The sequence below is a fragment of the Barbus barbus genome, assembly GCF_936440315.1.
Source record: "Barbus barbus genome assembly, chromosome: 34".
NCBI classification, from domain to species: Eukaryota; Metazoa; Chordata; class Actinopteri; order Cypriniformes; family Cyprinidae; genus Barbus; species Barbus barbus.
The window spans coordinates 6,435,358-6,452,300 of NC_136762.1; the positions used below are offsets into that span (position 1 = coordinate 6,435,358).

The 16,943-nt window shown below is 35.8% G+C and overlaps 1 protein-coding gene across 1 annotated transcript in view; it reads left to right on the forward strand.

The window, feature by feature from the left end:
• Positions 1 to 16,943, forward strand: part of nphs1 (NPHS1 adhesion molecule, nephrin) — a gene marked incomplete at both ends in the record, with an annotated part of 139,367 nt that overhangs the window by 70,467 nt on the left and 51,957 nt on the right. The window contains 3 exon segments of the mRNA XM_079391443.1: positions 2,733 to 2,746; positions 2,750 to 2,927; positions 6,129 to 6,251. Coding sequence (XP_079247569.1) covers positions 2,733 to 2,746; positions 2,750 to 2,927; positions 6,129 to 6,251 — 315 coding nt within the window.

Consider the following 16,943-nt stretch of genomic DNA (forward strand, 5'->3'; position numbering starts at 1 on the left):
CCTGCAATCCTTTTTATTTATTTGCTAATGTTATTTTTTACTCTCATTTGACTTTTCAATATGAATTTTGACAATGGTTATTAAAGGAAAAAGAGGTTATATGTGTCACATTATACAAAAGTTGTTATCGAGATGAAGATAAATGAGAGCTAATAGGCCTAATTGTATTTAGTTAACAACTGAAATTCAATTAAAACTTTAAGAACATACAGCCATAGAAATATGATTTGACTAATGGTGAAATATATGAATGATGTACGTGTCATATTAAAATAATTTACGAAATCATTATACCATTTTGAAGTCTTATGTTGCTCATTGTTCACATTTTCATAAACTAGCTTGAAAATTGCATAATATTCAGAAAATGTTGGATATCGTAACACAATAGTAGGATTTTTAATGATAATTGTATTTTTACAGCATTTGGAGGCAAAGCTCACTATCAAAAAACATAAAACACAAACAAAAAGAACAAAAATGGTTAAAAATAATTTACATAGTTTAGTTTAATTAACTAAATTTAGTTTAATATTGAACTAAATATTTCACTATAAAAAAATGCTTAGGCTTGATTCTTCTTTTTTTTCAGAAATTTACATAGATTTTCTGAATGAACTGATTCACTATAATAAATCAGAATTTTAGAGAGAATGAACCGTTAAAATGTTAACCACATTGTGAGCCAGGATTGAACTTGCATTGCCTGCATGAGCACCATAGCTCAAGAGCACACGCGATAACCACCAGGCCACGCAAAGTTTTTAAAGATTGAAGGACATTTAATTATCTTTGCCATTTCAAACATTCAGTGGAAAAAAAAAAAAAATCTCTTACCACAGTTGTTGACCTTCGACACAATGGCAGAGAATAATTAAAGAAGAGAAATGTCTGAGCTCTATATGAATCCCACTTGGATAATGAGAGCTGTTAACTCGATCTGAGCTATTCCTGGCCCTGAAATCTTGAGACTTGAATTGCTCTGGTAATGCAACCAAGTTTTGTATGCATACTTTAAGTTACTTGAATTGTTGTGACATGGTCCATCATACAGGTAAATATAGCCTACTGAAAATAGATTAATAATAAATTAATAATTTGTAATTTAATCTACACTATGTAATTTTTGGCCCTCTAGCGTTGAAAACTGCAAGTTACTTGTGGAGAAACATTCTTTGGGTAATTACAAAACAAAATTGTGATTCGGCTCCATTAAAAATGCCAACGGAAGGCTGCTGCTTGGGCGCACACCGCTGTTTTCATGATTCATGGATCAGTGCGAATGTCACGAAAAAAAATAAATAAATAAAGATATCGGAAAAATGTTGTCTTATTAGCTGGTAAGTAGCTTAAATGTCATAGTTGTTTTGACTTGTTGTTGTTTTAAAGCTGCTTTACAGCAGAATTGATCAGTTTAACAGCTAAAGGACATTGCGAGGCACTCTTCACGTCGTGTCTAACCAGGCCCCTTTGCTGCTATAAATTCACTGTAAACCATGGCTTCACGGGGCTTATTGCTTTTATAAAACGGTCATTCCATAAACGTAGTAAGGTTTCACAAAATAAACCGGAGCAATAACGTGTAATGATATTACTAAAAACTGTATTCTTCCACCAAACAATGTAGTTCCTCAGAAACAGTTGTGGTTGCAACAAAGTGGTTGCCAAGCAACATACAAAGTAAAAAAATGGTGTAGGTTTGTAGTGTAATTTACAACAGCTTCGAACGCGGTTCAACCAATCAGAATCAAGGATCGGAACTATCCATTTTATAAACAGTTTTTTTTTAACTTAGTCATTGCAAAAGAAATGTAATACTTATATGCAAACTATGTTGATTCATGTTTTATTATGGTTGCTTTCAGTTTCCCTTTTTACTTGGATAATTTTCATTTCGAGGTTCACTTGTTGTGACTTCAATGTTCCACTGCATATAGTTTTAACCTGACCTGGTTTCTTTACGGATATGACATTATAATGGAATTCTATTTTGCTCTTAATTATTTTTATTTGCCATGACAGCGTAAACGCAAATGACGAAAGTTTTCAGTTTCCCAGGAAATCCATCCCTGCAAATCTAAAATATAAATAATAATTATTATTTGCTCTCCACTGTGGTTTAGAATTAGGCAAAAACCTTTTTTGGAAGATGGTTTAATGATGCACTGGCTCATTATTTAAATGAAAAACATAGTGTTTTTTACGTATTTTAGCATTTACCATAAGAATTTAAAAACATGCATGGGCTTGATTCAGTGAGTCATTTTTGGCCTGAATCAACAGATTCACTAGAGTGAATTATATTTCCAGTCTTATGAATGAATGAAATAAACAATTAGATGAACTGATACACTGAAATAATTAGTCCTTTCATCGCTAGAAATAGGATCAAACCAGTTCATTAATATGATCAGAGATTCCAGCATACATATGAGAGAGGATCAGTTCACTGGAATAAAAAATGGCATCTACTTTGTCAATGTGGCATTAAAAAGCAATAAAGCCGTTGTTCCATTTGCATTAAAAGAAAAAACCCTAGGCCACTATCTGTCTAATAAAAAGGGTGCTGTAAAGTTAGTAGCACTTCTACTTTTAGCTAGTTAGACCCAGCAAATATGTCTGCAGCCTTCAGCAGCTACAGAAGCTTGTGTTGGTAATGAAAGATTTCTCTGTCCTAACCTTGACTCGCATCAACCCTTCCATTTTCTTCTGTTGTCTTTTTCTTTTTGTAGGAGTGTGTGGGCAGTAGGCGTTTAAGACAGAGCCACGTAATATAACGGTCAGGTCGGGGGCCACAGCTCTGCTGAAGTGTGAAGTGCTGAGGGCCTCAGGGGCTGTGCAGTGGGTTAAAGATGGGCTGCTCCTGGGACCTCAGAGATCGCTGCCTGGCTACCCACGCTACAGCATGACAGGAGACCAGCAGAAAGGTGAGAACTCGGAGGGATGGAAAGAATGACATGCGGTGATTAAAAACAAACGTCTACGAGTTGCTGAGATGTTTGCTGACATATTGTTAGATGTGCAACCCCAAAGAACACGAGAATGTTTTTTATTTCAGCGTGAAAGATTATTAGCATGAATCATTAGAAAATGTTTTGCTCATAATCTGCAAATGGCTATAGATGCCTCAGTCTCAATTTCTAGTTTAGATGCAGCCTTCCTCATCAAAATGCGCTCAGCTCTCTTAAAAACAGCTTAGTGCGATGCTATCAAAGGGCTTCTAAATTAAGCACCGTAGACAGATTTAAGAAATTAGCTTTTTTTTTTTTTTTTTTTTTTTTGATTGAGAGGACTTTAGTACCACCCCCAATTCCCTTCCAAATAAATAAATAAAGATAAAATCAGCTCTGAATTGCTCCTATTTTTTATGTCCGCTGAGAGTAAATTGAGATTATTGTGTAGTGGGCCGAGGCACTGAATAACCTATGATGCTTGGCCAGCCTGCATTGTGTATATAAAAAAGCCAATTAAAAGACAATGCTAAACAAGTCCTGAGCATCTGCTCCTCTTTGTGGAGGACAAAAGCCGCTATCCGGCATAGCGAGAGAGAGGCAATTTGTGCCAAACGCAAGTGCAGATGCTTAAAAAATGCTTACGCTATTGAATTCTACCGCTTGTGCTGTCGGGCATTGATAGCATGACGGATAAAGAGTGCCATGTAAGGGACAAACGATATCATAAAAAGACATGCAGAAAGCATCTTTAATGTTAACCCTGTCAACCTTAATCTACTGATACGCAGACACTTATCCACACGAGTTCTCGCAAGCGGCGTTTCAAGCCATAGGTGCGCGCACACACTCTGATACTTCGCAAAAGGAAATGAGTGAGAGAACGGGCCAGAGTTCCCATCGGCGTTTCATATTGGTTGTCAGAGGCGTAATTATTGGACTTCTTCAAACACGCGCTCGCAAACACCCCGAACCGCAACACCGCGGCAGCGTGTACCGAGTGCAATTTCAAGAGAGTGGAAAATCATTAATGATTTGAAAGTGGTTTCCTTTCCTTCTATGATCACATAGATCTGAAAATTGCTGTTGGTTGGTGTTAATTATCCTGCCATCCTGGCTGACACCTCCTTTTTTCAGCCGTGGAAGTTGTCATATCAGGATACTATCTTCTGCATGTTAGTTTTCTTCAGAGGGGAGGAGAAAAGGAAAAAAGGGGGAAAGAAAAATGTTCAAAGCTCGAACAGCTTGTATAAACTTCGCCCGAGCAACCATTAATCCTGGCAGAATGGTAGTTGAACAAACAACCCCTTGGTGGCATGATATTCTGCTAGTAAATAACAAGAATCTTGCACACAAAGGAGCGATGTTGAAGGCCTGCATCAAACAGAATGAAGCACGATTTTCTCTCCGCAGCGTTTGTCGCTAATTGGGGCCATTAATTTGAGATTGCATACAAATTTTGCACCGCCACATGACAATTGTAATTTAATTTACTCTGATTTGTTTCTGGCTAATTAAAAATGGATTTCAGGAAGCATTTGAACATCTTCAAATGTGTGTTAATGGTGGGAACTTCAAATATGCTCTTAAAAATTAAAAACATCAAAGCATACGTTCAAAGAATATTCTGGGTTAAGTAAACTCAGTTTGTTTAAAACAAGCAACAAACATTTCTAGTAATGCACTTACATTGCAAGTCTATGGCACTAGCATTCTGAGTTTAAAAGTTTGGGGTCCAAAGATTTATTTGGGGAAACAAATTAATACTAATTCAGCAAGGATACATTAAATTGACCAAATGTGACAGTAAAGACTGTAAAAAAATTTGGTATCAGTATAGGGACCAATTCTCACTATTAACTAGTTGCTTATCAGCATGCATATTATTAACATATTAGCTGTTTATTAGTGCTTATAAAGCATTTATTCTACACCATATTCTGCATCCCTAATCCTACCCAATACCTTAATAAGCAGCAAATTAGGGGTTTATTGAGGCAAAAGGCGTAGTTAATTGTTTGTTTATATAGAGAATTAGACATTAAAATAAAGAGTGACCAATAATTGAAATAAATGTTTTTTGAACTTTCGATTAATCAAAGAATCCTGAAAAAAAGGATCACGGTCTGAACAAACTTAAGCAGCAGCACAACAGTTTTAAATATAGAAAATAATATTAAATGTCTGAGCAGCAAATCAGCATATTAGAATGATTTCTGAAGGATCATGTGACACTGAAGACTGGAGCAATGATGCTGAAAATTCAGCTGTGCATCACAGAAATAAATTACATTTCAAAAAATATTCAAATGGAAAACAGTTATTTTAAATAGTACTACTATTTTACAATATTACTGTATTACTGTATGTCTGATCAAATAAATGATTTGAATGGTAAAGTATATTCATATGCTTGTATACATCATTTTTAAAGGTTTAACTACTTTTCTAAGCAGACAAAAAGAAGTTATAAACATACATTTGGGGAGAAGCTTGTTCACACAATCCTGCCAATAATATACAGTATATAGGCTTTTTTCTTTAGGAGTAATGAGTGCAATAAATTCTGCAAATTTGTATTAGAAAACTAAATGGGGTCCAGTTTTGGCGGGAAGTCGTGGCCTAATGGTTAGAGAGTCGGACTCGTAATCCAAAGGTTGCGGGTTCGAGTCTCGGGCCGGCAGGGATTGTAGGTGGGGGGAGTGAATGTCCAGCGCTCTCTCCACCCTCAATACCACGACTGAGGTGCCCTTGAGCAAAGCACCGAACCCCCAACTGCTCCCCGGGCGCCGCAGCATAAATGGCTGCCCACTGCTCCGGGTGTGTGTTCACGGTGTGTGTGTGTGTGTGTTCACTGCTGTGTGTGTGCACATTGGATGGGTTAAATGCAGAGCACGAATTCCGAGTATGGGTCACCATACTTGGCAGTATGTCACTTCACTTCACTTCATTTAATTCAGGTTTTCCAAGTACATTACACTAAATTCCTTATTTCTATACTACTCAACAGCATTACAAATGCTATCAGCAGAGTTTACGTTGTCATAACCCTGAATATTCATTCAATGCTCTCAAGTCTTTTCCGCTCCATTATCCGTGTGAACAATAAGATTAAATTTCTCTCGTATTCTCTTCTTTCCTCCTCATAATTTCTGCTCCGTCTGCTTTGTCCTGCAGGCCAGTACCATCTTCAAATTCTCAACGTGAGTTTGGAAGACGACGGCCCCTACGAGTGCCAAGTGGGCCGCTCCGTGAGCAGCCGTGCCATCGTGTCCCGTACAGCCAAGCTCAATGTGCAGAGTAAGCAATCCCATTTTTTACCGCCGAGCAGGGAGGGGGGTGCAAATGGGGAAAAGCAGCACGTGGGACAACTTTAGCCATGACAGATCGCTCAACCACGGCTGCTAATGGCTGCGCACGCACTGAAAAGGTGACACACGGTGGCAAACCTAAACCTGTCACCATCGCCACATTCAGGGTACTAATGAGCCGTGGAGTTTCTCTGCAGTGTGGTGGAGAATCCCTTGTGCTACACTTCAGATAAAGTCCCATTGGTCACAGGTGTATGACAGCAGTGATAGCACGCATTAGTGATGTGGCCAATTAGTTAGCGTGCTTGGCCACAGCGGATAGGGCACTTAGAGCGGGCAACATCTGAGACATACCTGCGCGAACAACTTGAACTGAAGAGAGATCCTTCTGCTCTTGGGTGATAACTTTTCTTTTAAATTAGTTTCTTTTTTAAACTCCACAGTGAAATATAACATGCCCAGATTGGTTTGCTTTGTCCTTTGCTGTAGAAACTTCTATAAAGGTAGTCAAGTGGTGCTACGGTTTTGAAGAGGGAAATGAAGATGTGGAAAGCTAAAAAAGTTACACTTTTTGACAAAGTGCAGGATTCCTTCCCATAGTTTTGAGGTCAGTGCAATATATCGGTTTGTGACTTGGCTGCGATTCTCTTTGTATTGTACGAACCTTTGAGGGTGAATCACCCTAGAGAATAGCTGAAGGAAATTCATAAGACATCAGGGCCAAGGAGTTTGACTTTGTGTCAAATTGATTTCGGTGAAAGATGCTGGTAGTTATTGGTTCAATTTTGGGCTGGTGTTCTTTCCAATCAGAGTTCAATTTGAGGATCTTTGGAGCCGTTTCAACATGTCAATTCTTTAAGCACTTGAGCTCCGAGGATATTATTACTCGACCGTTCTTGACTCGTTTTGATTTAGACTTGAGCGGGAGACAGAGTCAGTGAGTTGCTAACTTGAGAACAGCTCTGATTGGATCACTGTGTGAAGGAGTTGATGAATCTAGAATCACTTGGACCTGACAGACTGATTCCCAAATGAATTGTTCAGTTGATTTGAACTGATTAAAAAAGGACAAAGTGAAAAGAATGATTGATGGAGTTACGTCTGTGCGTGTGTGTGTGTAAATTACAATATATTTTCTAAAAACATACTGTTATTTTTTTTATTGTGTATGTGTATGTACACACACACACACACACACACACACACACACACTCATATATATATATATATATATATATATAAAATTGAAGTCAAAACTTTACATATACCTTTCAGAATCTGCAAAATCTTAATTATTTTACCAAAATAAGAGGGATCATACAAAATGCATGTTATTGTTTATTTAGGACTGACCTGAATAAGATATTTCACATGTTTACATATAGTCCACAAGAGAAAATAATAGTTGAATTTATAAAAATTATCAAAAGTTTACTTGCACTTGATTCTTAATACTGTGAACGATCCAAAGCTGTGTTTTTTTGTTTAGTGATAGTTGTTCATGAGTCCCTTGTTTGTCCTGAACAGTTAAACTGCCAGCTGCTCTTAAGAAAAATCCTTCAGGTCCCACAAATTCTTTGGTTTTCCAGCATTTTTGTGTATTTGAACCCTTTCCAACAATGACTGTTTGATTTTGAGATTCATCTTTCCATACTGAGGACAACTGAGGGACTCATTTGCAACTATTACAGAAGATTCAAACGCTCACTGATGCTCCAGAAGGAAAAAACATGCATTAAGAGCTGGGGCATATATATATATCTTATAAAATATGTATATTTATAATCAAAATTTTTAAAAATAAAATGCAATCATGTCTCCCAGTTAATAATATAATATTTTCTAATAATTCACTAATATGTTTTCCCTACCATCTGAGCAATTCCTTAATTAAACAGCTGACCCCAATTTTATTTTATTTTATTTTATTTTATTTTATTTTATTTTATTTTATTTTATTTTATTTTATTTATTTTATTTTATTTTATTTTATTTTATTCTCAAGTTGTTCCAAACTAATGTGTTTTTATTTCAGGAACACACACACACACACACACACACAAAAAACTATTTCATGCCATTTTGGGATCTGAACATGGACAAAAATTATACTTCAAAGCTTTGGTGGATAATAGAATATTATTAAAGTGATAAACAACTGGCTATGCAAGTGTTTATATAGTAAGTCATTTTGGCTAATTGCAAACATGATCAGTCGCTATGAATTGATGCTGCATGGAAAAAGGTGCATGGGGAAAATCACATTTTGTTTTACCTAGAAAAAACGAGGATGACAAAATACAGCAATGACAGAATTTTCATTTTTGGGTGAATTATCCCTTTAACCTACCTTCAAGGTTTGATATTCCACCACTTTTCTTAGTTTAGGCATATATGTATACATTTATTTATAGTTTATTGCTTGTGTAACGTACCTTTTAAGATTAATCTACAGCGTTGCGTGGCAGATGAATGTTACTGTGCATGAGCACTGGTCCACATCACATCACTGTATCATTCCTTCACTTTCTAGGCTTCTCTCAGTCACACTCTCTTATACATATGTAATCCTCCCTGTTTCACACTTTCTCTCTCTTTTCTGTCCAATCTATCCATCTATGGAGCTCAGTGCCTTTCGGAGTCTCTGTCTTTTGCTTTCCTTCCATCTCTTGTGCCTCCTGCAGTGGGAGCTGGCCCATATGTCTAAGGCAGGGGGTCTTGAAAGCCCCTTTTCTTCACCAGTCATCAAGCATTCACTTCCTCTTCTGTCCCAGAAATGTGTGTGTGTGTGTGTGTGCGTGTGCGTGTGTGTTTGTAATAGAGGGCGGTTGCTGTGGTGACTGCCTTTCTTTTGCCTGGGAAGGCAGCAAGTTTTATTGACAGCAATGAAAAAGAGAAAGGACAAGACAGTGAAGATAGCTATGGGTGTTACAGAATCTCAGTTTCACACACTTACACAAACACACGCATGCTTCTGCATCAACAGCAGCAGGCCTCAGTCACTCATTTATCACAATCAACAGATGAGTTCGTATTGTGTTTGTGTGTTTAATTGGACTGTCAATTTAACACATCCATTTAGTGCAATTTAATTATCTTTATAAAAATTATTATAAATATATATGTAAATATATAATTTATTATGATTATTTAATAATAAAATATAATAATAATAAAAACAAAATGCAATTCAATTAAAATAAATATTAGTTATATTTAGTATAAATTGGTAATATATAAAATTATTAGATTATCAATATGATTATATTAGGGCTGCAACTAACGACTATTTTTATTTCGATTAATCTATCGACTAATTTATCAATTAATCGATTAATCTAAACAATTAATTTCCCGCAGAAAATCTACAATTTTACTGTAAATAATTAAAGAGCATTTACCGTATAAACTGCATCGCATATAATTATTTAATTAAATCATAGCGTTTGTTCATTCACAATTATGCTTAATTATGATTTTTAAATGGGTTTAATATATCATGCAGCCTTGGAAAATAGTCTAAAAATGTGTTTTATGGATTTTCGTCCGTGAAATGCGTCACTTCCAGTATTTTGCCGGTTAGTCGACGCGAGCAAAATTAAGTCGACGATTTAAAAAAATCGACTAGTCGACTAAAATCGACGAATCGCGACAGCCCTAGATTATATAATGAATATTATTAATTATTTATTATTATAAATGTATAACATTTCTAAAAATACTTTATATAATCACACTTTTTACATTTTTTATATAAAGTAAAAAATATTAAAATGTATTTTAAAAAATTTGATTTTATAAGTGTTTTTATAATTGTCATACATTTATACATTTATAAATATAAACATTTATAAATAATTATAAATAAGTATTTTAAGATATGTTTGCATAATATATATATATATATATATGCGTATGTGTGTGTGTGTGTGTGTGTGTGTGAGAACATGTATCTTAAAATGCATATTTAGAATTATTTAAGAAATGCAGCAAAAATATGCTCAATTAACCCTGCCTCCATACTTAATTTCCCATATTATATATATTAATTATTTCAAAATGCTGTCAATCCTGCCTCCCATACGTAATTTCCCAAATACATTTTTCCCTACCATCTGAGCGATTCAAGTGTGATATTGCAAGTAATACAGAAAATCATTCTATATAAAATTTTTAAAAATGCAATAAAAACTTAAATTCCCTAATATGCATTTTTCTTATCATCTGAGTGATTCAAGTCACTGCAAGTTTTATAGAGATAAAACAAACAATATATTGACTATTCAAAGATACTTTTTTAATGTGCATTTGTTGTTTAACACATGAACCACAATTATACTAGGCTGATGTCTTTGAAATACCTTCATTTAGGGGCCGTACTTAGCAAGATTGGATAAATGTAATTAATAGGCATATCATTGAATTAGTTTGATTACAGGGTTTTACTGAGCCTTGAAAAATGCATGGCATTTCAATCCCTTTTATTTATTGTTTAGTGTTGCCATATGTAAGTGAAATATTAAAGGCTAATTTTAGTTTGTATGATGTTTTGAAATGGACGTTTGCAAATGCGAGTGCTGAAGGCAGCAGTATTTTCCCATCCATTACCTCACCATTGCACCCGTTCAGGGCTGGATTTTTGCTGTGTCTGCTTCTAATCTACCTCAGTAAATCCAATCCAAATGGCATAATGTCTTTACAGAGGGGAGTGGTGAGGCGGGGGAAAAAAGGGAGAAAGACAGAGTGAGAGACTAAAAGATGAGGCAGGGTCTTAATTGGATTCTCTCTGTCCATGTGATATGTTTTATAATGGCCTAATTCAAGATGAATCACCCTTGGCTTGCTAGAAGCTAAGCGCATGGCCACAGCATCAATAGCTATCTCCACAGGCTCTGCCGTGAAGCTTTCTCAACACTTCAGTGTGTGTTTTTCTTCTCTGTCGCACACAGACAGAAGATAACCACGGCTTTCACTTCAAGTGGCACCTTATAATCTTGAACAATACTGCGGCCATGTCCTTTTTCTCCTTTGATCCCGACTAGCCACTCTAGCAAACCATTGTTAGCATTTCAAAAATACAAATCTAGTTCCAAAGCTTAAATTTGAATTGTTTCAAATAGTTAATTATAGAAACCTGTTTCCGTCTCAGAGTTAAAAATACCACTTTATATCTCACAATTGTGACTTTTTGTCTGTGTTGCAGCTTCATTTCTTGTAATTGGATCCTTACATATCACAGTGTGACACTTTCTTATTTTAAACTTTTTCATAGGTAACGGTTTTATTTGTTTTTTTACTCTGAGGTGCAAATCGGTTATTGTTATTGATGCTATTGTATTTAACATTATGAACATTATTTTCTAGAGTTTTGAGCAAATAAAAACCACTTTTCTGATTAACAGTTATAAAATATTTTAATTAACTTTGAACATTTTTGTGCCAAGTTTATTCTGTAAAGTGGTGTTGAGTGGTTTCTTAAAACACTTTTTTATTTTTGTATAAGAATTGGTTTGCCTTTTTTGTAACATTTCATGCTCTGTTGAAGATATTTTAATTAAATAAAATATTTTAAAACATTTAATTTGAGGATTTTGTTTTGTTTGGGTATTTATGTACAAAAATAGACAGCTATTCTGAACATATCTGCTTTTTCTGAGGAATTTGCATGTGTGTGGTGTAAAGAATGATATGTTAGATTACATTTAAATTATTTATTTAATATTTTTTGTTTAATGGGCATATTGGTGACGAATATGCTTTAAGCAGCCAATCAGTTTCTTAAATCGGAAACTCTCCATAAATTGTTAATTTGCTTTTTTATTCTGACAATTATTGAAAAATCATGCAGCAGTGATAATGATAACAATATTATCAAATTGCTTCCATCTAAGAAAAGCTTCTGAATCAACATGTTTTTCTTTGTCTGAGTTTAAGTTACAACAGAAAAATGATCCGAGCTTCTAATTAGCTAAACAAACCTGATGTTGGTCGGTTGTTTGGATGGATGGACAGACAGATAGATAGATGGATGGATAGGAAAGGAAAGATGCCTATTTTACAGTAAGTAGGTTTTATTTCTGAACATTTGGATATGACATGCAGTGTCCAGTTATATGGTTACATGCTGCTCTCTCGGCCAGCTGGAATCTGTTTCCTGATGAGATTCACTGCTGAGTCGCCATGATCTGGGTTTTGTTCAGGCATCTCTTTGCCGCCCACGTTCAGTTTCTGAGTCATGAATTGTGCCACATATACGTGATTGTCACTCAAATTAAGTCAACTGCACGTCCTAGCACTCCTGCCTGGAGGTGTTTTCAGTTCTCTGCATAGCCTCAAACTAAATATAAATGCAAAACTGTATCCAACATGGCTTTTTCCAAAAATGATGAAGCTTTAAAGAGTCTCAGTATTTGGCTGATTACAGCTTCTGTGGCTCCAGAGAGATAAGTCATGTGACTCTCACAGATCAGATGATTGGCTAAAAAAAAAAAAAAAATCTGAATCTTATAATATATCTGGATATTAAATAAATAGATACATACATAAACATGACCTAACAGCTAAAGTTAGTCATTTAATATTTTAGTGTGAAATAGACCTAATAATATTTATTATTATTATTATGATTATTATTAATATTATAATAATATTGGTGTTGTATTTTTATATAAATAAACATGACTTAATAGCTAAAGTTATTTAGAGTTTGTTGTGAATAGATATAATATAATATAATATAATATATTTGGATATTAAATAAATGAATACATGCATACATATATACACATGGCTTCATAGCTAAAATGAGCCATTTAATGTTTTAGTGTTAAATAGACCTATTATTATTATTATTATTATTATTATTATTGTTATATTTTGATGTATAAATAAACATGAATTAATAGCTAAAGTTATTTAGAGTTTGTTGTGAATATATAATATAATATAAGTAAGGGATAATCAACTGCACGACGTGGAGGCAAAGAACCGCCCGAGAAGGAGAGAGAGAGAGAGAGAGAGAGAAAAGGAGAGATGACAGTTGTGTGTGTGCGTTACCTGCTTGCCGTGTCTTCGCGTCTGTCTCTACAAACAACTAATTAATTCAAAAACAGCGATTTTACCAACTTGTTGTTGAGGAATATAATGTAGCAATCTAGGGTAACACTTATTTTAGGGTCTCTTAACAAGTTGTTTATTAGCATGCATATTACCAGAATATTAGCCATTTATTAGTAGTAATTAAGCACATATTAATGCCTTACTCTACATGACCTTATTCTGCATCCCTAATCCTACCCAATCCCAAAATTTAACAACTACCTTACTAGATATTAATAAGCAGCAAATTAGGAATTTGAGGCAAATGTCATAGTTAATAGTGAATAAGTGTTCCCTGTTCTAAAGTGCTACCCAATCTAGTATCTAGGCTATTTTATTAATAAAAATCATGGGGAAGCGTTGACAACAAATTTAATTTATGTGTGTGTGCAGCGCAATCTGCGATCTCTCTCACTTTCTCTCTGTGTGTGCACGCAGAGATGCGCGTTGGTTAGTGTGCATTAATTAAAGCAGCGTATTAATATGGAACGGTGATTAAACTGACTTGGAATTACCTGTGCATTAAACGGTTTTATGGCATTCCTGCCTGCCAATCAGAATCCAGTATTCAGACAGACCATGGAATAATATAATATGATTGATATTATTATTAATATTGTGCATGTATTTTATTTAGATCACATTAGTGAGAGAGAAAGTCAGGTTTGTTTTTTGTTTTTGTTTTTTACCCCTAGTGTGTCTTGAGATCAAATTTCATTTGTTGTGTTACCTTGACCTAGCATTGAATTTGAACAGCAGGAATTCTGACATTTTGCTCTGGGAAAAGCTATAGAGAGTGTGAGAACACTACAGTCTGGTGGGTCTGTGTGTCGTGTAGGGAAGTGGGCTCGTGTCTCTAGATTATGGTTGATAACTGGTTTGGACACTGTTTTGTTTATCAGTTGACAATCTGATCTACGTAAATCAGCTCTTGTTCGGTTGAGTGTTGAAAGTGTTTATTGTTATATGAGGTGGGCTGAAAATGAAGAATATAAGAGCAGGAAAGACAGAGAGAGGGAGAAATTGGTGTTATCTCTCTTGCCTCAAATGCACCTGCTGCACTCTTCAGACAGGAACGAGATGGGTGGAGATGAGAGGAGAAATGCGGAGCGAAGGAAGAGGTGGAAAGATCAGTGGTATGAAGACGAGAAGATGAGATGAAATGAGAGAGGGAATGAAAGATAGAGAGCAGAGGAGGAGAAATTGGGACTGCTTCAATGGCTCTTAGCTTCAAAGCTCACACCTGAGCCCAGCGTAACCGAGTGTATGTGTGTGTTTGTGGATGAGTGTATTCAAGCCTTTTGAAGCATGTCTGGTCAAAGCTTGTTAACAGACTGTGTTTGCTCATGTGGGCTAACAAGGCCCTGATGTGTGTGTGTGTGTGTGTGTGTGTGGTTGTGCAGATACACGTGACCATATGAAAAGAGAGTCTTAATTTTGAAGCAGTTGAGTTTAGATGAATGACTCTTTGTCTGCCTCAACATACCTTGCCATGTAAGAGTTCATCTCTATTCAGATTTGTTGTTTCTCTGGCTCAAAGTGAACCTGCCATCAGCTGACCCTGTTTTCATTCTAGTCTTATTGTGAACAACGATGTGTGTCATTCCAAGGATTTTTTTCTTTTTTTCAATTCTCATAATGCACTTCATCTGCTGCTGAATCACTGTTGGTCTATCTATCTATCTATCTATCTATCTATCTATCTATCTATCTATCTATCTATCTATCTATCTATCTATCTATCTATCTATCTATCTATCTATCTGTCTGTCTGTCTGTCTGTCTGTCTGTCTGTCTGTCTATCTGTCTGTCTGTCTGTCTGTCTGTCTGTCATCTATCTGTCTGTCTGTCTGTCTGTCTGTCTGTCATCTACAGTATCCATCTATCTATCTATCTATCTATCTATCTATCTATCTATCTATCTATCTATCTATCTATCTGTCTGTCTGTCTGTCTGTCTGTCTGTCTGTCTGTCTGTCTGTCTGTCTGTCTGTCTGTCTGTCTGTCTGTCTGTCATCTATCTATCTATCTATCAGTTTTTCTGTAAATGTATCTGTCTGTCTGTCTGTCTGTCTGTCTGTCTGTCTAGCTATCTAGCTATCTATCATCTACAGTTTCTGTCTATCATCTGTCTGCCTGTCTGTCTGTCTGTCTGTCTGCCTGTCTGTCTGTCTGTCTGTCTGTCTATCTGTCTGTCTGTCTAGCTATCATCTACAGTATCTATCTATCATTTTTCTGTCTGTCTGTCTGTCTATCTATCTATCTATCTGTCTATCGTTCTATCTATCAGTTTGTCTGTCAATGTATCTGTCTGTCTGTCTAGCTTTCTAGCTATCTATCATCTACAGTATCTGTCTATCGTCTATCTGTCTGTCTGTTTGTCTATCTATGCATCTATCTATCTTTCGGTCTGTCTGTCTTTCTGTCTGTCTGTCTGTATGTCTGTCTGTCTGTCTATCAACGCATCTATCTATTTATCTATCGGTCTGTCTGTCTCTTATCAGTTTATTGTTTTATATGTTGTTTTATCATTTCATCCATCTATATTCTATAATTCATTAATTTATTATTTTAGTGATGTGTTTGTCTGTCAAATAAGACTTTATCAAACCAGCATTTACATTTGTTTTGGGTTAAAGTTCGTTAAAATTACAGTCATATGAATTTGATTTTATTCTACTTCAATTTTGCTCTTATGTTTGAATTGCAATACTGCATAATGTTTGCTTCCTTAATTCAATCCAAATTCAAGGGTTTGGTTGGTCATGTGATCTCGACATGTCTGCCACTTTGACTAAACCATTCATTTGATTTTCTGAAGTATTCTTCATTTCATTATGTGTGAAACGTTTTAATGAGGGAACAATTTCTGAGTGCACCTTTAAATAAACATCACTGTTGTCGCAGCTTCATCTCAATAGCCAAACTGCGTCAACATTCATTTACACATGTAATGTGTAAATGAATGTGACTGATCTAGAAGTCCATGTGGGGGGGGGGGGGCTGTTTTTGTTTATTTCACCAGGAAATGTGTCTATTTGTGCGCAAAAGAGGTTAAAAAAAAGCGGCTGTGATGAAATGATTGCCTTTTGACTATCTTTTCATTCACTTGGCTTTTGCATGTGCGAATCGGTTTGGAGGAAAACATTTGCATGTTTATGTTTATTGATGAGTATGTGAGAGAGAACCCGAGAGGGTTTGTTCATCTGTCTACGCTAATGAGCCTCTTATCTTCCTTATCTGTCCATCCGTCTGCATTTGTCTAATGAATCAAATTTCACAGCTCGATGTTTCCCGCCTGAGCGCTCGTGTGTGTTCATATCTGTGTTCTTGTGCATGCGAACATGTACTTGTGTATTTTTATTTGCTCTGTGCATGTGAGCGTGCATTTGTCTCGGGAGGAGAGGTTGCAGGAAGTATGGTGGGCGACTCAGGTGGGCTTTTCTGAGGTCATAATCTTTGCCTGACTAACCATTGACTGTCATGCTCCGGCTCCCAATGCTGCCAGTAACACAGACATTACCCCCCCCCCCCCCCCCCACACACACACACACACACATCCTTTCCTTCTCTCATCATCCCT